Source organism: Bombyx mori, chromosome 4 (genome assembly GCF_030269925.1).
Source record: "Bombyx mori chromosome 4, ASM3026992v2".
Lineage (NCBI taxonomy): Eukaryota > Metazoa > Arthropoda > Insecta > Lepidoptera > Bombycidae > Bombyx > Bombyx mori.
Window position 1 is genome coordinate 13,202,066 of NC_085110.1, and position 22,764 is coordinate 13,224,829.

Below are 22,764 nucleotides of genomic sequence, written 5' to 3' on the forward strand. Positions count from 1 at the left end.
ATTCCTCCTCCTAATCCGGGAGGAAATCCGTGTGGAGCTTCCCCTCTGAAATAGCACCGCAGTACTTTTCGCTGGGTTGATGTCTATGCGCCATTTTCGGAACCACTGTCCTAGGGCTAGGGCTGCGCTCTGAAGCTTCTTCGCGATTAGGGACTTATTTCTACTAGAATAGTAAACAGTCGTGTCGTCGGCGAATAAAGCTAAATGGGTCGGCGGCGACCGGGGAATATCGTTGACGAATAAGCTAAATAGGAGGGGTGAGAGGACAGAGCCTTGCGGGACTCCAGCTGTGAGAGGTCGTGGGGAGGAGCGGGTTCCCTCGACTCGATATCGAAAAGAGCGGTTCGACAAGAAGTCCCGTATGATGAGCACGAGACTATCCGGCACGCCCATGTTGAATAGTTTGAAAATCAAACCATTGTGCCAGACTTTGTCGAACGCTTTTGCGACGTCGAAGAAGAGAGCTCCCGTGTATAACGGTTTTGGTCGATTAAGCCCCACAAGAATGTGCTCCGTGAGGCGGTGCACCTGTTGAACGCATGAGTGATTTGTACGGAATCCGAATTGTTCATCGATAAGAATGCCCTTGGATGAGACGAAGTCTCTGAGGCGTTTGTAGAGCAGACGCTCATACAGTTTGCCTAGAGACATGAGGAGGCTAATCGGGCGGTAGCTCGTCGGATCATTTTTTGGTTTACCGGGTTTATGTATGCCGATAACGTCCGCTTCTTTCCACACCGCGGGAAAGATACAGTTCGCCATAGCGGCATTGAAAATAGATGCCAACATCACGATGAGTTGGACGGGTAGAAGTTTAATAACGCGGTTGGATATACCGTCGGAACCGGGAGCCTTGCGAGGACGTAGATCTTTGATCAAGTCTTTAACTTCCATCGGGGTGACGGTTACGAATCTAATGAGGCATCCACACATCAAACTGCAGACCACAGAATACCGTTCATAATTATTATTTATCTATGTATCTCTGGCTCTGGCCCTAGGTGATGATTGGACACTCTTCTGCTTTTCTCCTCAACAACATCTACGATAAATATCAGTAGTTTCATATCTGAAATAATTTGTTCAAAGAGTGAGGTAGCTCAGGCTAGTTTACTGGCTCAAATTTAAATTGGTAGATATAAATTCATCACGCAGTGCTAGACGAGCCTTCCACAATCTTGATATTAGCACATACTGGTGCCCGTTGACACAACTATGTGACTGGCCAACTTAAGATCCTATCCTTCAAACCAAAACGTATGACTACTCGCAACGCTAGATATACAATGGTTACAGCATGGGCGTGTTCCATTACACACCAATTTGGTAATTATATAGTAAAAATAAGTGAAGACGTCGGTATCCCTCATTATAATGGTTTATAGAGTAATTTGTAGGATAAAGCCAAGTTCCCGTCTAAAGTGTTTGGCTCAACAGAGCAAAGCAGTACTTAAAGCCTAGACAACGACTTATGCTTTACAAAGCACAGGTTTGGTTTCGCATTTCTGAGCTTCTGAAGTGAGATCTACTGCTTCCATCTCGAAATCAGGGCTCCCAAATTCCAATAACTTCCAAATTTGGTTGCATATAGAAGAGGGCCGAATATTGGATAATCCCGTTCTCACGAATCGTTTGGAACCTCTGGGTCTGCGGAAAGACTTCGGTTCTCCGCCTTTTTTGCTATCCTCAGCCGTAGGCAGCAGCTTGGCTATGCCCCTGCCATTGACTGACGTTAATGACCAACAATGACCGTTAACCATCACGTAAGCCGTATTCTCGTCTGTATACTTTGACAATAAATAACATGTACCCTAGTCTCCCCTAAATTTACTGAAACAATTTGTGATATCAAACATCAATTGTTTAATAAATCGATTGTGTACTTTTTATAGCCGCCAAACCGGCACAATTTGTGGCGATAAAATTTTGTTGTCCAAACGGTTTCCCACAACATATCGCAGGTCAGTTAGAATATCAATGGTGTTTTTTTTCTTTCAAATTAGTATTATTTTAGTGTGCATTGTGTGGACTATTGACAAATAAGTGAAAATTTTAAAGGAAAATAATTTATCGTGACATTCTGTAACCTATTAATTTTTTTTGTAAGCTCATGAAACATTTTGCAATCCGAAAGTAAGTTTTAACCAATATTCAAGGACGTCAGATATATCTAGGTGTACTTTTTGTTATCTTCGAGCATGCGCAATAGCTCTACTAAGCCTCTGTTCTAGCTCGTAAGATGAGCATATAATTTTATTGCCGTCTCGTTTTTTTTAGTATTATAATTTAGAGACAAAAGAGTGTTGCTTAATTCACTTTCAAACACTGAGGGATGCTTGTGTCAGGATGCATCTCAGTATGTCCCTTCAATTCTAAGCGCTACGAGTACTACGGCTCTACGCGCACTGACGTGCATTAGTAACAATGAAATTATCGAAAGAACAAATTATTTACAATTTGCAACAATAACTACACCTCGTGTCTGTGTTTTTATAAAATGGTATAAAACTATCGAATCATTTGTGTATTTAGAAATGAAACCTCCTGAAGCCACTACCGTTATAGTAAATTTTCCAAAGTTTAGTATTAAATCGTTGGAGCCTTGAAGTATTACAAGTAAGTTTGATTAAAACAAAAACAAAAAGAGCTACACAAAAATAAATATTTACCTATTACTTTGAACAAATGCCAACCGTTTAATTAATACGTACATAAACTAAAACATGTGAAAGTAAAAGTGGTTGTGATAAATACGTTTTATGAATTATTTTTAGTCGTTCGTGTTCACTAAGATAAATTTAACGTTTTTTTTTTTTTCGATTAATATTACAGTATGACTGCAGCAGCAAAAGGTGGCGGGAGACCGCGAGCTGTGCCGTTGCGCTTCAAATATTTGTTATTGCTCACAACTATCTTCGGTGGCTGCCTGATCCTCGTGACATTCAACTCACGCATAGAGATGTTCATTATGAACACTGACCCGTCCTGGAGTCATCGCTATGAAATAAGAGATTCTGAAGAAAGTTACACAATTAGAACGGAAGGATGCACGATACCAGGACTCAGGGCGTTTGATGAAAGCATTAAAAAATTCAGTGAGCCCCCAAAAAAATTCGAACGATGTCACAATGCCAATAATTCGCTTCTCAAATCAAACGAGACCCATATATGGATAGTTAAAGAAAATCTTCCTCATTATAAATTATCGATAAACGAAAGCATTACTTGTTGCTACAAATGGTTCTATAGACCTGCCGCTATAGTTGATATAAAGTCTGCAGATGTAGATGATCGAGTTCAATATGGAAAATGCGTTGAATTCGATAATAGCATCGAGGCCATTAATGAATTTGTGAAAGTGAGCTGTAGACACACGTACAAAACAATTTATGAACAATTTTTCTTATTTACAAGCAAAAAGCCACTTATAACATCGATTTCAGAAGACTCAATTGAAACGATACAAAATCAAAGTGGAGGATACAATGTAATTGTGATGGGTATTGATGCTATTTCCAGGTTAAATTTCCACAGGACTATGCCTAAGACGCTGGCGTATCTCAAAAAGAAGGGAGGATTGGAGTTCCTTGGCTATAATAAAGTTGGTGACAACACATTTCCAAATTTAATACCTATGCTGTTGGGTATCAAAGATACAGAATTAAAAAAAACGTGTTGGCCGAACACAAAATCTACCTTTGATAATTGTCCATTTATTTGGGACTGGTATAAAGATGCTGGGTACTACACTGCATTTGGTGAAGACAGTGCCAGACTAGGAACATTTAACTACGAAAAACTCGGGTTTGCGGCTTCTCCCACGGATTATTACATTCACACGTTCATGTACGAAGCTGAAATTCACGTGGGGAACAAAAAAGATTTTAACGCTTTCATTTGCATGGGTGATAAATACTTTTATAAGGTTCTCCTAGACTATATAGAAAGTTTAACTCGCACATTGAAAAACGATAAGCTATTCGGGTTTTTTTGGGAAGTCACAATGAGCCACGACTATTTAAATTATCCTATGTTGATGGATGACGATTACGAACAATTTTTGAAACATCTCGATGACAGTAATTACTTAGATGACACGATTTTAATTTTACTTAGTGATCATGGAATTAGATGGGGTGAAATAAGATATACAAAACAAGGTAGATTAGAAGAAAGACTACCCTTGTTCCAAATATTAATACCACGTTCATTTCAAGATAACTTTCCCATGGCTTATGAAAATATTAAAAATAACAGAAAACGTCTCACTACGCCATTTGATTTACATGCAACACTTTCCGATTTGACGAATTTAAATTTCATAAAAGACGAACAAATTATTTTACGAAGCAAAGAAAATTACGGCTCCGATAGAAGTATAAGTCTATTTTTACCAATCCCAAATAATCGAACATGTAATACAGCTGCTATTGATGATCATTGGTGCACATGTCATAAGAGTAATAGGATTTCAATCAATAACAAAGACGTGTACGAGCCCGCCTTCGAACTTGTCAGAAATTTAAATTTGTTATTACAAGATCATTCCCAATGTGTCAAATTGAAGCTTTCGGAGATTCTTGAAGCCACGGAAATGGATGCAGGTGTCCCCGAAGTAGGTGAAGTCGGTTGGCAAGAGATTATGCTGGTGGTACGAACTACTCCCGGAGGAGGAGTCTTTGAAGCAACCCTTCGACGTAACAGTAAACAGGAGTGGTCTCTCGCCGGTACTGTCAGTCGACTTAACCTATACGGAGATCAAAGCCGTTGTGTTCATCATTATCAGTTAAAATTATATTGTTTCTGTGTCTAATTATGATTTAAAGATAAATAAGCCAAACAAAAACTGTGATATGATATGGAAGATGATAAGATAAGGAAAGAGATACCTAATCTAATATGGCTGACAGGATCGAAACAATAAAATATCTTAAATCTCTTACTATAAAATCTTAAATTATCAAAATATAATTTTCGTTACATAGTTGTAAGTTGGATAAGTGTTCTTTTTTATAAATTACATTTACATATGCTCAAATTTTAATTATCACCAAATAATATGGGCATTTATTTTATAATAATTATAATTAATATTTTTCGGTATGCGGTGTTTACTTATATGTCGAATAAAAGTAATTACACGATTTATATGTATAAGATCAAAGTGGGGACGTCCAAGAAATAAGTCAGTCGGCTCCTCCCATTTAGTTTTAATGACATACTATTTAACTAAATATAGACCATATAAGTCGCTGCTTATGCATTTAGGCGGGTAACAATAATTAATATCTCCTATTGTTTTAAACTCGAACATGAATAACATATCCTTCTTCATCTCTATCGTACTGATGTTTATCTGAGTATTACCTACTTTGCAACATCAGACGGATTTTTATATCTAAGTTACCTACTTTACAACTTTAGACGTATTTTCATTAGAACTATGGTCTCCCAAACATATCTATTAAAAAGTCTCTCGTCATTCATTTCATTAATCGTCATTCGGTTTCTCGTCATTTATTTTCATTATTAAATAATTTGTGTACAATTAAGACACACTGTTTTTTTTCTAATTTTCTAACACACAAAACTGAGTTAAAAAATGATTAAAAATTAGTAGGGATCACTGGAAACATTGCAAGAATTTCGAAATTTTCGCAAAGAACAAATGACAGCAGCTGATGTGTAAACTTAGCACTAACCAATATAAATAATGAGTGTAAGAGTATAAGAGCATTGGAACGATTCTTAAAAACTTCTATCTATAAAAATATGCCAAATTTTATAAAAGTATGTTTAGTCTAGTTTTAGTGTGTACGTTTCTAACAAAAAATTGGGTATTTCAATATTTCGAAGATTGACTTATCGCAACGAAACAAAGCTAGCAATTAATTTACCTAATTGGTAGTTTATTTTAGTTACACTGTAAATACGTTATCAAAGGTATTTTAATAGCGTAAAATTACAGTTTCTAATCTAAAGACTTCTCGATATTTATTTATGTTATTAGTAACACTTTAAATACCTACTCGTATATATATTCTTTACTGGTGGTAGGACCTCTTGTGAGTCCGCGCGGGTAGGTACCACCGCCCTGCCTATTTCTGCCGTGAAGCAATAATGCGTTTCGGTTTGAAGGGTGGGGCAACTGTTGTAACTATACTGAGATCTTAGAACTTATATCTCAAGGTGGGTGGCGCATTTACATTGTAGATGTCCATGGGCTCCAGTAACCGCTTAACACCAGGTGGGCTGTGAGCTCGTCCACCCATCTAAGCAATAAAAAAAAAAATGTTTTTGTTGTTGTTATATTATTTTGACTGATGCATAAAACCTAATGTCAAGTTCCAAAATAGAACTAATAGTTCAACTACATAATTTAATGAATATTGACGTGATTAATAATATTAATTTGTACATGGCACGTAACAGTAAATATAACAACATTTCTAGAATTTTTAATGCGAGAAAGTATATATTGAGTTATAAATAAAATAAAATATTATTTACCTACAAAACGTTTTTCATTTATTTTGATAAGTTTTACTAAGTATGTATTGTTTCTGTTCTGTTTTTTATTGCGTATTCATCTGGCGCTAAGTGGTTACCGAAGCCCATAGACATCCACAACGTGAATTCCACCACCTACCTTAAGACATGAAGTCTAAAGCCTGAATTCTATAGTATAATGGCTTGAAATCAGAAGTCATTTTTGCCTCACGGCAAAAATAGGGAGGCTGCACAGGGCCGTCTGGACTCACAAGATACCCTGGCACTAGTCAAAGGCGTTTACTATTCAGCAATGCACGAGTCTACTAATCAGCACATGTAGTGCCCTTATGATTATTATAACACTCTCTAATAAGCGCGCAGTCAAAATGTAATAGGTTTTTTTTTATTGCCTTTGTAGGCAGACGAGCGTACGGCCCACCTGATGGTAAGTGGTTACCGTCGCCTATGGACTTCAGCAATGCCAGGAGCAGAGCTAAGCCGCTGCCTGCCGCAGCAAATGAAACAAGTTCATTGAAAGAACTCATATTCTAACCAGTATATCAACAGGGCAAAAAAGAGATGAAATGAATTGTTAGTTCGATTTGCTATTTAAGCGTCGTTTTTTTTAAATTTAAGCATTGTTATTATTATTTATACACATATCATTATTAAACTTTAGTTTGAATGGTAGAGTGATCGTTACCGTGCCTCAAGGTGGATGGGAGTATTAACCGTTTTATACACGTAAGTCGAAACCTCGCAGTCTTATCTAAATATGAAAAAAAAACGTGCTTGCTTGTATGTAATTATTACTTCCTTTTCATTTCATAACACACTATTCACGAAACACCAAACATGGTAACTAACTGTATAACATGCAATCGTTAAACGACTTGAACAACGACATGAATTCAAACATTATAATTGTATTATTCTGGGTAAATCAATTTATGTCTTTGAGTAACACAGAAGTACTAACTATTTCGACTAAAGGTTGTACGATACCTTCTTTTGCTAATAACGAGAAAACCATTATAGCTTTGAATGAATCTAAGATTAATTTTAGTTGCCCGAGTTTTCGTCGATTGATCGATGCCAACAAAACGCACATCTGGGTTATTAAAGACGCCTTTGAAGAATTTAATATTTGGAATGAAAATAGTTTTTACTGTTGCTACAGAAGCTTTTCTGCTATAAACAACATATCTAATATCGTATACAAAGACTGTAGGCAATTTTCAAAAATCATTAAGGCGGAAGATGACTTTGTGCGAATACAATGTTATTATGAAGACGACAGAGTATTCGAAGATTTTTTTTTATTCCACATTGAAGATGCAACCAAACAACATGCGCTGATTGACAAAAACCTGTTCAACGTGATAATTATTGGTTTAGAAAGTGTGTCGAGAATGAATTTTCATCGCACAATGAGATTAACATCGAAATATTTAAAAGACCACGGAGCCGTAGAATTCTTTGGTTACAACAAAGTGGGTGATAATTCTTTTCCTAATTTATTTCCCGTTTTGACAGGAAAATCTTTTAAGTACCTTAAAAGAAAACTAAGAAATGAATTTGAACAATGGAATTTTATTTGGGATGATTATAAAAAAGCAGGATTTAATACTGCAATGGGATCAGATAGTATCGCTGGTTTACTCGGATCTTACGAGTATAATTGGGAAAAAATTCCAACAGACAACTATTTACAACCATTTATGTTCGAAGCGAGGCATATGTTCCAGGACAAACAGTACAACTACCACAAGTGCCTAGGTGATAAATTACTTTACAAGATACTTCTGGATTACATCAGTGATATAACTATTAAGCTAAAATCAGTAAGATTATTTGGTTTGTTTTGGGAAGAATCTATTAGTCATGACGATCTCAAATTACCTCATATTATGGATGAAGATTACCTAAATCTTATGAAAAAAATTGAATTCATCGGTAGCTTACGTAATACTGTGATCATTTTCTTCAGTGATCATGGAAAGAGATGGGGAAAGTTTGTTGAAACAAAACAAGGCCGTTTAGAAGAACGTCTACCACTTCTTACTATTATGCTACCTGAAACTTTTAAACGACGTTACACGTTAGCCTTCAAAAACTTGCAACAGAATAGTCGTGGCTTAACAACTCCGTTTGATTTCCACGAAACCCTGTTGGACCTTTTGAACATAACTAAATTAGAAAACCATGTTATTCGTGAAAGAATGAGTGTTTCAAATCAAAATGATAAAGTATCTAGTTTATTTTTACCTATAAGTTCTAAAAGAACATGTAAGGATGTAGGCATACTGCAACACTGGTGTTCTTGCTACAACGGCAGGAGTTTACGGACAGATTCAAAAGACAGTATACTTGCTGGCCAATATATGATTTTACATATAAATAATTTACTGAAAAGCTATCACCAGTGTAAAAAATTAAGATTGAAAAAAATCTTAAGTGCTAATGTAGAAAAACATACGAACGAAGACATTTTTAGGGTAATCGTGAAAAGTTCGCCTGGATCTGGAATATTTGAGAGCACTATGTACAGAGTCCAACAACAATGGATAATTTCAGATATCATTACACGACTTAGTCTTTATCGAAATGAAAGCTCTTGTGTTAATAACGAAATAATAAAAATGTATTGCTTATGTAAATAGAATGAGTATTATAAATTAAATTATACCTATACTTAGGTGCGTCCTTTTCGGCCTAGCGTCGAATTTCCACACGAGATCTCCACGCCGAGAAGGTGCAGGAAGATGTGTGGGACTGCCGTAACCACCCACTAAACAATTACCCTGGACTCTTGCCCAAGCGCCGAGACGTGCTTGGGAGAGATGAGAAGACTGACCGTAGTCAATGCTGAATCCAGACTCACGATTCCCCCTAAGGACCTAACCGACGAAATCGTTCGTGAGCAATGACTCAACGGATTAACATAGACAGAAAAGAGCTACGTACATTACTGGACCATGATACATACATTACTGTACCATCCGGCTATGGAATGAGCTCCCCTCCACGATGTTTCCCGAGCGCTATGACATGTCCTTCTTCAAACGAGGCTTGTGGAGAGTATTAAGCGGTAGGCAGTGGCTTGGCTCTGCCCCTGGCATTGCTGAAGTCCATGGGCCACGGTAACCACTCACCATCAGGTGGGCCGTTTGCTCGTCTGCCTACAAGGGCAATAAAAAAAAAACTTTTTTTTCACGTAATAAAGTATTTCAAAAGTATTTAAATACCAGTTACATAACGCACGTAAGGTTGTAACTTTTAGGTATTGTTCACCCATTGAAGGCAAAATCGATAATTGAATCCTTTTTTAGTTTTCTTAGTAACATCGACCTCAAATGTAGTTCCCGTTTTCAATTGTTGTTGTGATGGCTAAAATGTGCTAAAATCGTTGGTCGTAAAAATCGGTAGTCGAATGACAGTGACGTTGTCACGAATGTCAAATTATAAATTTTTCATTCAGTGAAAATATATTGTTTCTCCAGTTTGAAGTTTGATTTTTAACTGAACAAAATGTTTAAATAGTTACTAAGAATTTCATATAATGGCTCTAAATTACAGAATTTTATATAGGAATTGTTATAATATTAGAAACCTAATTAAACCGGTAAAATGGGATATAGGCAAAAATTACCCCATTCGAATTCTTTCAAGTAAAGTTTGTTGCCATCACAATTTTGTGAATAGGCCATTACTGGATTTCCAGCAAGTAAGCTTTTCAGTGACGAGACCATGTACTTCAATGAACGATCAAGAGAAACCCAAGCGGGAAGAAGAGAAAAAAGTTGGTTTGATCCAGAGATTTAAAGAAATGTACAGGGATTACTGGTATGTGTTACTTCCAGTACACATGGCGACTTCCGCTGTATGGTTCGGTAGCTGCTATTATACTGTTAGGAGGTGAGAATATGAGAAAATTATCTTATGACATTATTTTTAATATGTTGCAACAATATTATAAAAATGTGTTCATTTTTCAGTGGGGTGGACGTCATTAGTATTTTAGAGTCCCTAGGAGTCACAGAGACACTCTTAAAACCGCTGAAAGAATCTGGTGCTGGATATTTTGCACTTGCCTTTGCCTTGTATAAATTGGTGACACCTTTGCGGTACACAGTTACAGTTGGTAATTATTTTATGCTTATAACATTCATTTTAACCTGCCCAAGCTAGGTTTACCTTCAGAGCTGAGGGTCTTGAAAATGTATATACAAGATAAGAATAAGTGCTACCAAAATCTGAGTACTGATGTCCAAGAAAAATCAATTAGCATTATAACTAGGACCCTGCAGTAAAGTTAACAAGGCTATTAATAAATAAATTGAAATAATATTTACTAATAATAATAATTTATCACACACATTAGTATTAATGATCAATTTGTCACTGTTATGCTGTTAGAACGTAAAAATCAACAAACATTCCAGATATCTCATAAAGCTAAAGGACTGACAATCTCACAGGACCTGAAGTTAAGATCCTACTGAGGCTCCTTTTAAGCCTTTAAACTGTAATACTATACTTAGGTACAACTTAACCTTAACCTTATAAGAAATTAGTTTTCAATTTAAAATTTTTGTTAATTTTCTTTTTTTATGTGATTTTTTTTACTTTTTTCAGGTGGAACCACTTATGCTATTAAGAGATTAACGGCACTAGGTTGGATTAAACCAGTTCCATCTAAAGAGAGGCTGAAAGAAATGTTACAAGAAAAAAAAGACTTGCTTCAAGAAAAGAAAGATAATCTTCAAGACCGTCTGCATGAGAGTAAACAACATTATCAAGCACAGATACAGGAAAAACGTACACATATGATGGATGAAATGAGAAGATATAAAGCAGAAATGCGCGAAATGAAAAACAAAGTTAAAAAGATGTAGGTAATCAAAACAAACAACAGTACATAAAATAAGTTCGTAAGAACTTTAGTATTGATGTAAATAGTGATACTATTTTGAGCTATGTTATTCATTTTAGTCTTGTGAGAGAGTAGATAGGAGTTATTTGTTTGTTGTCTAAACATAATCTTGGACAAAATGTAAATTAAACTGTTATTATATTTTGGATTTATTTATTGTTTTAAAAATATTTAAATATAAAATGTTCCTTAACAAAATTGTTTCATTACAAAATACTAAACAATCACAAATAGCTGTCTAAATTCTGATATACACAACAAATTTCTTATAATTAAGTACACAACACATCAGCACACAACTGGAATGTTATATAACACATTTTGAAACTACAATAATTATTAAACATAATCGTTTTCCTCATTACAATAATGCAGTTAGTATATTTTTGAACTGTTAAAATGCTGGTAACAGTTATTCATTTAAAGCATGGTGCTGTTGTGTATTACTTCTAAAAATAGTAAATGCATTTAAATTATTATGACATAAAAAAAGAATATACTGCCGATTTTTTAAACTTTGTAAAGATCTTCCCAGTAAATAATCAATAATATTCCGATCTTGAGGTGACAAATGCAATTAATGTTTTTGAAGCAAATCACATTTTTTCTAAGTATTCAATTACATCCTAATTATTCTACTTAAATAAAACTATATTAATGCCCCTACTTTGTCTGGGAATAATAAACAGCAATTAATTTATTGCTGAATTAGTAAATATCCACCATGTTATTTTCAAATATTACACTAAACTAATCTACATATCCACTACTGAAGCATCATCTAAAGTATTTTTGTAAATTTTGAGCACTAATAAATCTCTTATTAATTTATAAAACTTACAGTACAGTCAATGAGAGTAACTTTGAAGTTCAGTGTAACTTAGTAATTTCCAGACAGATCCATATAGGCCTGCAAAAGGACAATAGAACCAAGAAATTCACGAGTAAGAGTGGTGAATCTACATCAAAAGAGTAGATCAAATTACAATCATGAGCTCTTGTTATATGCTCAATGTTAAAAATGGCTAAATGGCTAAATGTTTAAAAATTACAGAAAAATAAAATCCAGAGGAAACTGAGACTCCAAATGAACTAAAAAAGCCGAGTGAGACAGCCGGACAATGAAGCTTACATCCAAACTTTGGAAAACATTTAACAACTTTGGGAAAATGAAATGTGTCTAAGCCGAGCATAACATTTTAAAAACATTTGACAGTAATTTGTACATTTATCTCTGAAATAAGATCACCATAACATAAAACCAGATGTTCTAAAAAACTAAGAGACTAATCAAAGTTACTCAAGTTGATATGCCCATGAGGTCCCGGCGATTGACGGCATATATCCCAACATAAAAAGAACAGCAATTGTGTACAGTATTTTATGGCTTTTTACCAAAGCTAATTAATATACTTTTTGTATATCTGCCTTCTGTTAACTAGCGTCTTCCATTAATTATCCAAGCCTTATTACATTTGAGCTACAATAAATTAAAGCCAAAATATTAAACGAGCCCAACACACTAGTGTTTTCATTAACAAACAAATATAAAAAGAATATTATGACACTAGAGTAAATAATTTAGTTATAACTCCATTCACATCTACTGAAACTATGTTTCGTTAAGTTAACTTAGTTTCACAAATTATAAGATCATTTAACCCATGTATTGGTATGAGGCTGGTGATAGATGAGGCGCGGGAGGAAGGCCCGGTCCAGTGGCTGCTCCGATTGTGGCGAGGTGACACGCACGACACATTAATTTACCTGCAATTTTACAACATTTTACAACAATTCATTGATTTTACAACAGTTGAAAAGTCCATTTTGTAACTATGTATAATAATGATGGTACATTATTGTATGTTTTTAACAAATGCAGATTTAATATTATGTATTATTATTTTTTATGACCAAATAGGTAATTTATAACAACTGTAATGTGGTGATTTCCCGGCCTGTCCACCATCAACTGCTCTAGGTTTTTGTGACACTGCACCTGTCTCTTTTTCGATATTTATTATCAAAAAGTATCAAGATTTTTTAATACATGGCCGTGATGTGCGCCAACTCGGATCGATACAACCATCCAGCCTATTTCTTTCAGTATTTATGGCAGTGGAATGTCGAGTTAGCTTATTTTTAAATGCAATAGAAACTTTGCTTTAATATCTGAAAGTAGACAGCGACGGCTATGATATCTGGGTTCTCTGGTAACCAAGATGATGATTATTTAGATGGGCCACAACTTCATTTCACCATATCTACTGATTCTAAGGGCGGATTCGACCAAACTTAAATTTAAACTCGAGTAACTATACGAGGAATAACCTATTCCATGATTTTAATCTCGAGTAAATTCATAGTCGTTTTTCCACGTATACTTGCGCTAGGAATAACAATACGCGAATAGCAGAGTGAATGGTGAACAAAAATAAAATCCGGCAAATAAATGTTGTTGTTCAACGGCATAGTGTAAGAGCATACAAATCGTCAACTCGATTTTGCCGTATTTTAGTGTGAAAAAGTAGCTGTTGTGTAAGATATCCAGCTGTCAAACGTATTATTTTTATTTCTTGTTTGTTTGAGGGAATTGTCAAGTTTTGTCGTGTGGTTTTATCTTTTTTCGTTTAAACGTTGCATTATACAATGCCAGACTATTAATAATAATTTAGTGCATTGCGTTGACTTGAAATTAAAACAGAATAAATATTTATGAAATGACAGAAATCAGATGTTGGACTGACAGACGCCATTACTTTATTCTAGGAATAGCTCCGTTATTCCGTGCGAAACGGCGGTATAGTAACAATTCCCGAATAGGCCCACTATTCTTAGAATTGTAGTTGGTAAAACGTAAAATTGATTTACTCTCGATTAACTGACGAGTTATTCTAAGAATAAGATTTACTCTTGTTTGGTCGAATCGACCCTAAGTAAACTAAGAACGTTAATTTATTTTTACACACCTGCTAGAGGATAGCAGCGTTTGTCGGGTTCATCGGTGAGTTGCATGCCGCATACACAACACATATAGCAATCAACGTGGAAATCTCTATCCATAGAGACAACTCTTACTGTCTCGTCTGTACCTTCAACTGGTGTTATGCCTGTAAATTAATATAAACTGTAAGCATTCAGGATTCAATGGGATAGTGCCATTTCCGCCGCTATTTTATACCTCACGATTTGAAGCGTGGGACAACCTGTATACAATAGACACTTCGACTTCATGTCTAAAGCTGGGTGTCGTTATTCAAGATTTGATATCTATGAACTTCGGTAACCAGTGAGCTTCTTCGCCCATCTAGGCAATAAATAAATAAAAGATTTTTGTAAACCAGTAAGACGTATACATTTTCTTTATAAAAATAGGTAGGATAGGCCCTAAGTTGATCCGCTTACTAAAGCAATAAAAAAAATTATATTATTATAATATTTCGTGATAGTCACAATCAAAACATCGCTGGGATTAAACATTACATACTTCATTACTTCAAATTAATATGTATTATGTATTCACGACGACGTATTTAACATTCGCATTTCTAATTTTGTTGCATTCACAGCTATTTTATCAGTTCTTATCGGAAATATTGACTTTTCCTAAACTAAATTCCATCAAGTCATGTACTCATGTGTAATATGGACAAAGTATATTCGATAAAGAAATGATAAGAATTTATACTCTTTCATAAATTATTATTCAACAATATTGTTAGTAAATTATCTCTGACAATAATGCGAAGACTTTATAGAACATTCAGGAATATTCGAATATACCGGCATTTGTTTATTCGTCTTTCAAAACTGTTTAAATTAAATATTTAATGGAAAACAATATTATTACTTAATGGTAACTATATTACTGAAAAGGTAAATTTACCTTTTCCGCAACTTGCACATTTTGGGGCAAACATCCGATGGTAGTCATTGACGCAATAGATCTTATTGTCTACATCCACAGTAAATGGAACACCATCCAGGCACTCATTGCATATGCAGCAGCGGAAGCAGCCGGGATGGTATGATTTACCCATAGCTTGGAGTATCTGGAATTATTATCTTCTATAATAATAATAATAACAAAAGTACAACATGTTGAGCACATTAGCGGAATTAAAATTAAAAAACCGGTTATACCCCGTATGCTTTGTAGGATGATTGACTTTAAAAACGAATAATTATTAGGTAAGTATAAAGCTAAATACTGAAAAAGGCAGTTTCCAGGACTCTAACAATCATTCAGGGCGAAAAAAATACGACGAAGTCTTAATAATTTCCAGAGAACCTAATCCACCAGCTGTCTCCAGTGTGTAATCGCTCACGCCTGTACTTATTAGGAATTAAAATACTTATTCATGACGTAATATGGCTTTTAGAGTTTTAGTCAAATAAAGTTACGTAACCTTAAGTTTCTAGTATCTCCTCTTTAAAAACCTGGATCAAAATACTTTTCAGTTATTTCCACGTGCAATAAAAATAAATTCTTGTTAAGAACCTGAACAAGGTCCACATTTCCTCGTATACGAATCTATTTACGATATTCATATTACTTAATTGCACTTAGAAAAAAGTTATTGAAAGGTGCAATGTTGTCAAACGATTTAAAAAAATAGTGTTCCACATATGGAATTAGCTAGTAAAAGTAGCTAGTGTTTTGGTATGCATACGGAAATAACTGGCATATAAACCTGATCGGAAACCCGCTATTTCCTTAGTTCTATTAAAAACTCGAGTCGAAATTGAGTTAATAATGCTAGGTAAGTACTTTAATGTTTTTTTTTTGTGCCTACCTATTAGCTGGTAGCCTAAGGGGCTATTCCAGTTACGCCCGAACGGGTAGGTGAGCTCACGGGCTCAACCTGAGAGAATTTGCTAACACTAGCCTTAGCAAGAGCAGTGCTTCGCAGAATCTACCACCGGATCAGAGCCGCGACCTACTGAGATCTGGCGAGAAACTCAGTGGGCTAGGAAACTCAAACAAACAAGAACATGTAACTAGACTGGCCATAAACACATTAAAACTTTCATTTTTTTCAACTTTTTAATTATTTTGAAATTGGAACACATTATATTATTTTAAAAACTTTTTAAGATTTTGCGGCATTTCACATATTTTTTCGTGTTCATTATCAAATTACAATATGGAGTGGGGTGTTAAAGAAAAGATTGCAGTGATTGACAAAGTGGGTATGGAGGCGTCAGTCATATTCCAGACACTTCGAAAGCTTGCTATCAGTCCTATGTTCGTATATCGTACTATCAACAGATACAACAAAGCTTCGTCTGTCGAAGACCAGAAAAGATTGGGGCGGCCGCGTGCTGTTAGAACTACAAAAGCTGTTAATGCTGTGAAAGCCACAATTCGTCGAAACCTCATTAGGAAGCAAAAAATCTTATCGCGAGAAATTAAGAATCCCGCTAGGACTCTGTCGCGTATTATAAAACAAGACCAGAAGTTCGGTGCTTATCGTCGATATATAGGACATGCCCTAAATCAATATTTACAATTAAAGAAAGTGGATCGATCAAAACGCCTTCTGTCGCAATACGCAGGTGAAAGGCACAGAAATATCCTCTTTACCGATGAAAAAATTTTAAGGATTGAAGAACACTACAATAAGCAAAATGATAATGTGTACGCTCACAGTTCTAAAGAAGCTGCTCAAGTGGTCGGAAAGGTACAACGAGGTCATCATCCTGCGTCAGTGATGGTTTGGTGGGGCGTGTCTTATCAAGGAGTCACAAAACTACATTTTTTGTAAAAAAGGAGTGAACGTGTATCAAGATACAGTCTTGGATCATGTTATTAAACCTCTCAGCAATACACTTTTTAAAAATATCTCATGGACTTTCCAGCAGGACTCTGCACCTGGTCACAGGGCAGGAACTACCCAAGCCTGGCTTGAAACCAACGTTCCGGACTTTATAAGAACTGAAGACTGGCCCTCATCCAGCCTAGACCTCAACCTTTTAAACTTCAAATTATGGTCAGTTTTAGAGGCAATGGCCTGCTCTAATCGACACGGCGACATGAGTATCTTAAAAAATCTTTGGAGCAAGCAGTGGCAAAATTTCCTTTGGAAACAGTGTGTAATTACATAGATTCGTGGTCAAGCAGATTAAAGGCCTGTATAAAAGCCAGAAGTGGCCATTTCGAATAGAATCTTTTTTATTTTTTGTTGACAATTTAAAGCAATAAAAAAGAGAAAAAAAAAAACGTAAGTATAAATTTTCATATAACATTACTTCATTAAAAAAAAAACTATTTTCATTTCATACTGATTGTCAGATTTACAAGGAATGAAATGTGGATCAGGTCAAGTCAGGGTCACCCACCACTTGGCTTGGTGCGGCGATAACCATTTTAACTAACATTTTTTGATATAATATTGTTATTAGATATTATTCATTACATAATTAAATGAATGATCGTAATTTGCGTATCCTAAAAGAAAATTAGACATCTCGGCTCACCGATATTTACCAGATGATTGTTGTGATTGGTGATTACCAGAACCCACAGACATCACAACTTGAATGCCACCCCACCCTCCTTGAGACATGATGTCTAAACCTCAAATGTTTTTATAATGGCTGTTGCACCTCTCAAACCTGAACGCATGATTGCTTCATGGCAGAATTAGCTAGGATGATTACTACCATCACATTAAGACTACACACTTAGCTACTGCTAAGTCTTAAAGTATGCCTTACCATAATCATACCTTTTGCCCAGTTTTGGTCTCATATTGATATCTTGTACCCATAAGAAAATCCTAGCATGGAGAAAATATTCAGTATAAAATGATTAGCATTTAACATTAATAAGTACTTGGATGACCATGCCACCACCAGCCGATGACATCAAAGTGAGAATAGTATTGTACTTAAATCATTATTTATACTGCCTACCAATATGTTCATAATTTAAATGTTTATAAAGTACTAGCGACCCGCTCCGGCTCCGCTCGGGTCTTTAACATAAAATTCAAAGATATTTGAAGTAGTTTTTTTTTTTTAAATAAAAGAACTCTTATTGAGTCATAACTATAATAGTTAAACATACGCTGTCGGGACACTTTTTGTAAATAATAATGTGTTCTACAAAGTCGTAGTGCATTATTTTATTCTATCATCAATAGTTTTCGCAGGGCACGCGTTGAAAAGAATATTTTAGGTAATTTTTTTACACCTTGCGTTATATTATTGGAGTTTTAGTAAGGATACCTAAATTTTTTCAAGAAATATTATAGCCTCTGTCACTCGGGAATAGTTTAGCTTCCAAACAGTGAAAGAATTTTTCAAATCTGTTCAGTAGTTTCAGAGCCTATTCAATACAAACAAACAAACAAATCTTTCCTCTTTATAATATCAGTATAGATAAACAAAAAATATATTTTATTAATTTTAGACTTTTTTTATTTCAAGATATTGGGCATTGCCTAAGCAAGAAACTAAAACATTCAAAATCAAATTCAAATTACAAATTAATTAATTTAAATAAAAGACGACATTTTTAAAAAACTCACCATTTCCATAATTAAATGACCACATATAGCACACTTTTCAGCTGTTTGCTGGAATCCAGAATACTGAAATACAAGAATACAAATTCGTATTTAAAAAGTATTGATGTTTAGGTTTATGAAGATTGATATGGGTTGATAATCTTTTTTTACCAAATAATCCTCTTCACAGTACACTTTGCCATGTACATTATAAAAAGCTTTCCCTCTAAGTGCTCTACCACATGAACAGCAGATAAAACAATTAGTGTGGTACAGATTGCCCATAGCTTGACAAGCTTGCCCAGCACCAGTTACACCAGCCCCGCATGTGTGGCATATACCTGTGGAAGTTAAAAGTAAGTGGTGTTTAAACGAGTACATTTGGTTTATTACAATAGTAATTATGTAACATGTTGCTCTCACTCTCATTTATCAAATGCCAATTTAAGTTGAGCAATGTTCATATTTCTTTATTGTTTACTGCATAGGTTGCACCTGCACCTCTCACCTGGGTTAAATGGTTACTAGAGCCAATAGTCATCACAATGTGATTTCTCTTGCTGCCAATGACCACCTAGAAATACGAGGTCCAAGTCTCAATAGTATAGTATAGCAGCTGTCCCAGTATTCAAATGCAGCAGAGATTGATTGGATGGTAGTTCCACCATTAAGTGTGCAGTATTCTACAGTATACATACCAAAGTACTCTCCCTCCTCATCCTGTTTCTCCATTTCTTCTTCGAGTTGCCTAGTTAACTCTTCTATTTTTCTCTGGGCCTCAGTTGGACCTGTAGGTCTGGGCGGGGTTATACTATATGGCAGTAAACTCTTGCCTCTACCACCAGATCCTCGGGAACCTCCAGATACTTGAGAAACTGAGCTTGGTGTAGGACTTGGTGCAGGAGATTGTGAGGGTGAACATAAAGAAGTTAAACCGGAAACCAAATTTCGAGAAGTGATAGATTCAGAGTGTCTAGAACTAGCAGATTCAGAGGTTCTAGAACCAATAGATTCAGCAGTTAGAGATGTATTATCTTTATTGGATATAGGTATGGGTGTGGCAGAAGGTCCTCCTGTCATACACACATAATCAGACCCATTATTATCTTCCACTATTTGCATTCTGTTTACAAGTGGTTTGGAATTATACGCTCCATTTGTCACCAAAGGTTTGTCTTTCGGCATATTATTTACAGTAACAGGCTTGGGGTGAAAAAATTTGGGACTAGACACACATGTCTGTACTTCTGTAGCTATATTGGCCTTAGGTCTCTGTGCACTTGGTGCTATTGAAGCATAAATCGCTGTAGATGGAATTGTCACTACTTTGTCATCAAAACTAACTGTGTTTTCACTTTTCAATAAAGCACTAACATCAGTATATTTAGGTGGAGCTGATCTCATGATTGTATAATCACCACTAATATTTTCTTGGTGTTTACTGTAGGCCAAGGCAGGGTGCTTGTCTACTTTACCCCTCTCTCCTATTAAATTAACATTGCTCCTGCTAAGTCCAGTGTTAGGGACTTGTGGACCGGGTACTGAACCCTGTTGTATGAATCTGTCATTATTTTGTTGTATTTTATATTCACCTTTCTTATCACTGTCTGCGCTAAGCATATTTTCATATAGTGCCGGAATAGCCTTAGACTTCGTGTTAACAGGCACCTGCGGTTGAGCTTTGCTGTACCGAGTGTCGTAGTATCCGTCAGACACAGGAGGTGGTATACCCTGTTGGTAGAGCTGGTGATAATATGGTGGTTGTGGTGAACGCTGTTCACCGTAATAATCTACGTTTTCGTAAACAGGCGGTGGGTATTGCGCACCAGGGTTCCCAGGAATTTCGTAAAGATCGTCAGTTTGATAACTCAGCGACCTTTGTGATAAGGAATCGATTGATCTCGTAGGGCTTGCAGGGAGAGCAGTCGTATTAATATCCCGTTTATTGATAGATGCAATAGTTTCTACTCGCTTGGGAGTCGCAAATTTGGACGAAGCTATCACATTTGATCGTTCATAAAAACTATAATCTTGACGAGTGTTTTGCTGAGTATTATCGAGTACGAAGCTCTCGATTGCGCCTACCGGACGACTTTTGCCTAAAGGGCTCGGAGCCGAAGTTGTAGCCCCTTGCGCCTGCTCAGTTCCATCCTCGACTTTTTTTGAAATTTTCAAATCTTGAAGACCAAGTACACACCGTTGTTCATCGGTATTGTTTCTCCTTGAAGAATCCATGGTCTGAATTATTAAAATCTATGGTTTTTCTTTATTTAACTACCATTTAAAACACCATGAATCATCTCAAGTCTTCGGTTTCAGGTCTTCGACACAAAACATTAAGTAAAATTAAATATTGTCTAGTCCGTACATAAACAATAAAAACCTAAATGTCGTTGTTTTTAGTCTTTAATTTTAAAGTAATCTGTTTGTAGATGGGATAGCCTACGGCTCTGTAAATTTGGCCCCCCTTTTTTTAATTTTCGGATTTTTTTAATTTTTAATTATTTGTTCGTCGTTTGATCGTTAATGTTCGAATGTAAAAATTGTTTGTTCGTCTTTTGCTTATTTATAATTAATTAAATAAATGATCACCGTTAAGTGGGCCCCTCTTACTAGATATCTTTATTTTTATCGATTAATTCATTTTAATTCATTTTGATCAATTATCGTTTGTTCGATGACTATTGGTGATTGTTCGATCATAAAAATAATTAAATTCCCAATTATTAATTATTTTATATTAATGTAATACCGAAATACTTCACGAGATGGCGTTACAAAAAATCCCTTCCCAAAACTATAAAACCGTTGTGATTGTCTACTGAATAAATAATATTTATTCGTATAATAAATAGTATAATAAATAATATTTATTCGTAGGTGATTGTTTAAGATGTTATGAATATTTCAGTTTTGATTTCATCAAAATAACTTGAACTTTACTACTGAATTCCGAAAAAAATTCTAATTAAGGCTGAGTTAAGTTCAGCTTTTTATTTAAGCCTCTTACTGTAGTTTTTAAATTACATTTATGCGGATTGACGTTTCAAAGCTTTCAGATTTCAATTTTAAAATCTGAAATAATTAAGAACAGCGTCATCCACCGTTCACATTTGAAACAGAATTTAATTCGGTTTAAATTTGTAAAAGTTGATGTTGATTATTATTACACTAATTAATTGAGCGTTTCATTAGCTTTTAAGCTGAGTGACTATTTATAATATATTTTTATTCTATTGTCTATTTTTGTTAAGTAATAAATGAGCAAAAAATAATACTTAACAAAAAGATATGAAATCCGAAAAAAAACAGTTTCACTGTAAAAAATTGCGCCAAGTCCACGTTTATAAAACTCATCTCAATAACATTTGCACTTTACAAAAAAAATAAGACTTCAATAACTTTCATTCTCTACAAAAAGATGTGAAATACAAAAAATACCAAGAAACCATCATAATGTTGAAAAAAAAAAAATTAAAAAAAAAAATTATCGTACTTGGCGCACGTCATTGAGTACCCCAAATTTTCAGGATAAATGAACATCCTTTCAATGTTTAGAAATTTGTAAGTCGGTCAACCTATGAAATGCATAAATGTAATGAATTATTATTTCATAATAAGTTTTACAGAAGCTAGGTAAAATCGACATCTCATACGTATGTTATTCGAATTTTTTTAATTTCCCGCTCATCATTTATGATTTGAACTAAACACCCTCTTATGTTCGCTTATACAAACTACTTACGAGTCGATACGTATGCATACGTTGGCTTCAAAAAATTTGAAAAATTCTCAAAAATGTTTTTCAATGGGTAGAAAAGA

At 35.1% G+C, this 22,764-nt stretch overlaps 4 protein-coding genes across 5 annotated transcripts; 3 read left to right on the forward strand and 1 right to left on the reverse strand.

Moving 5' to 3' along the window:
* The first annotated feature begins 1,991 nt into the window (after nt 1–1,991).
* Nucleotides 1,992–6,518, forward strand: LOC101746350 (uncharacterized). 2 transcript variants are annotated; one of them, XM_038021795.2, is made up of 2 exons: nt 1,992–2,133; nt 2,833–6,518. In XM_038021795.2, the coding sequence occupies exons 1-2, from the start codon at nt 2,111–2,113 to the stop codon at nt 4,811–4,813; spliced, it is 2,004 nt and encodes a 667-aa protein (XP_037877723.1). In that variant the 5' UTR covers nt 1,992–2,110; the 3' UTR covers nt 4,814–6,518. The 2 variants fall into 2 exon arrangements, with proteins under 2 accessions (XP_037877723.1, XP_062524292.1); XM_062668308.1 differs by lacking the exon at nt 1,992–2,133 and adding an exon at nt 2,340–2,616.
* A 1,404-nt stretch (nt 6,519–7,922) lies between these two features.
* Nucleotides 7,923–9,155, forward strand: LOC119631223 (uncharacterized). The gene has a single exon (XM_038021800.2). The coding sequence runs from the start codon at nt 7,923–7,925 to the stop codon at nt 9,153–9,155; it is 1,233 nt and encodes a 410-aa protein (XP_037877728.2).
* A 697-nt stretch (nt 9,156–9,852) lies between these two features.
* LOC101746210 (uncharacterized protein C18orf19 homolog A) lies at nt 9,853–11,626 on the forward strand. Its single transcript, XM_004930877.5, has 3 exons — nt 9,853–10,410; nt 10,491–10,636; nt 11,131–11,626. The coding sequence occupies exons 1-3, from the start codon at nt 10,055–10,057 to the stop codon at nt 11,388–11,390; spliced, it is 762 nt and encodes a 253-aa protein (XP_004930934.1). The 5' UTR covers nt 9,853–10,054; the 3' UTR covers nt 11,391–11,626.
* LOC101740467 (LIM domain-containing protein jub) lies at nt 11,562–21,361 on the reverse strand. The gene is made up of 6 exons (XM_004931005.5): nt 19,641–21,361; nt 19,114–19,283; nt 18,964–19,026; nt 15,315–15,480; nt 14,398–14,538; nt 11,562–13,195 (listed from the first exon to the last, which is right to left on the reverse strand). The coding sequence occupies exons 1-6, from the start codon at nt 21,175–21,177 to the stop codon at nt 13,086–13,088; spliced, it is 2,187 nt and encodes a 728-aa protein (XP_004931062.2). The 5' UTR covers nt 21,178–21,361; the 3' UTR covers nt 11,562–13,085.
* Between the last annotated feature and the right edge of the window lie 1,403 nt (nt 21,362–22,764).

Excerpts from the sequence above, each read along its gene's own strand:
- LOC101746350 (XM_038021795.2), top strand. The coding sequence starts at position 2,111 with ATGAAACATTTTGCAATCCGAAA. Across the intron at positions 2,134-2,832 it reads AAACATTTTGCAATCCGAAA|TATGACTGCAGCAGCAAAAG; the intron begins GTAAGTTTTAAC and ends TTAATATTACAG.
- LOC119631223 (XM_038021800.2), top strand. The coding sequence starts at position 7,923 with ATGAGATTAACATCGAAATATTTAAAAGACCACGGAGCCGTAGAATTC.
- LOC101746210 (XM_004930877.5), top strand. The coding sequence starts at position 10,055 with ATGGCTCTAAATTACAGAATTTTATATAGGAATTGTTATAATATTAGA. Across the intron at positions 10,411-10,490 it reads TGCTATTATACTGTTAGGAG|TGGGGTGGACGTCATTAGTA; the intron begins GTGAGAATATGA and ends TTCATTTTTCAG. Across the intron at positions 10,637-11,130 it reads GCGGTACACAGTTACAGTTG|GTGGAACCACTTATGCTATT; the intron begins GTAATTATTTTA and ends TACTTTTTTCAG.
- LOC101740467 (XM_004931005.5), bottom strand. The coding sequence starts at position 21,177 with ATGGATTCTTCAAGGAGAAACAATACCGATGAACAACGGTGTGTACTT. Across the intron at positions 15,481-18,963 it reads GTCATTTAATTATGGAAATG|ATACTCCAAGCTATGGGTAA; the intron begins GTGAGTTTTTTA and ends TAATAATTCCAG. Across the intron at positions 13,196-14,397 it reads ACGCTGCTATCCTCTAGCAG|GTAAATTAATGTGTCGTGCG; the intron begins GTGTGTAAAAAT and ends GTAAAATTGCAG.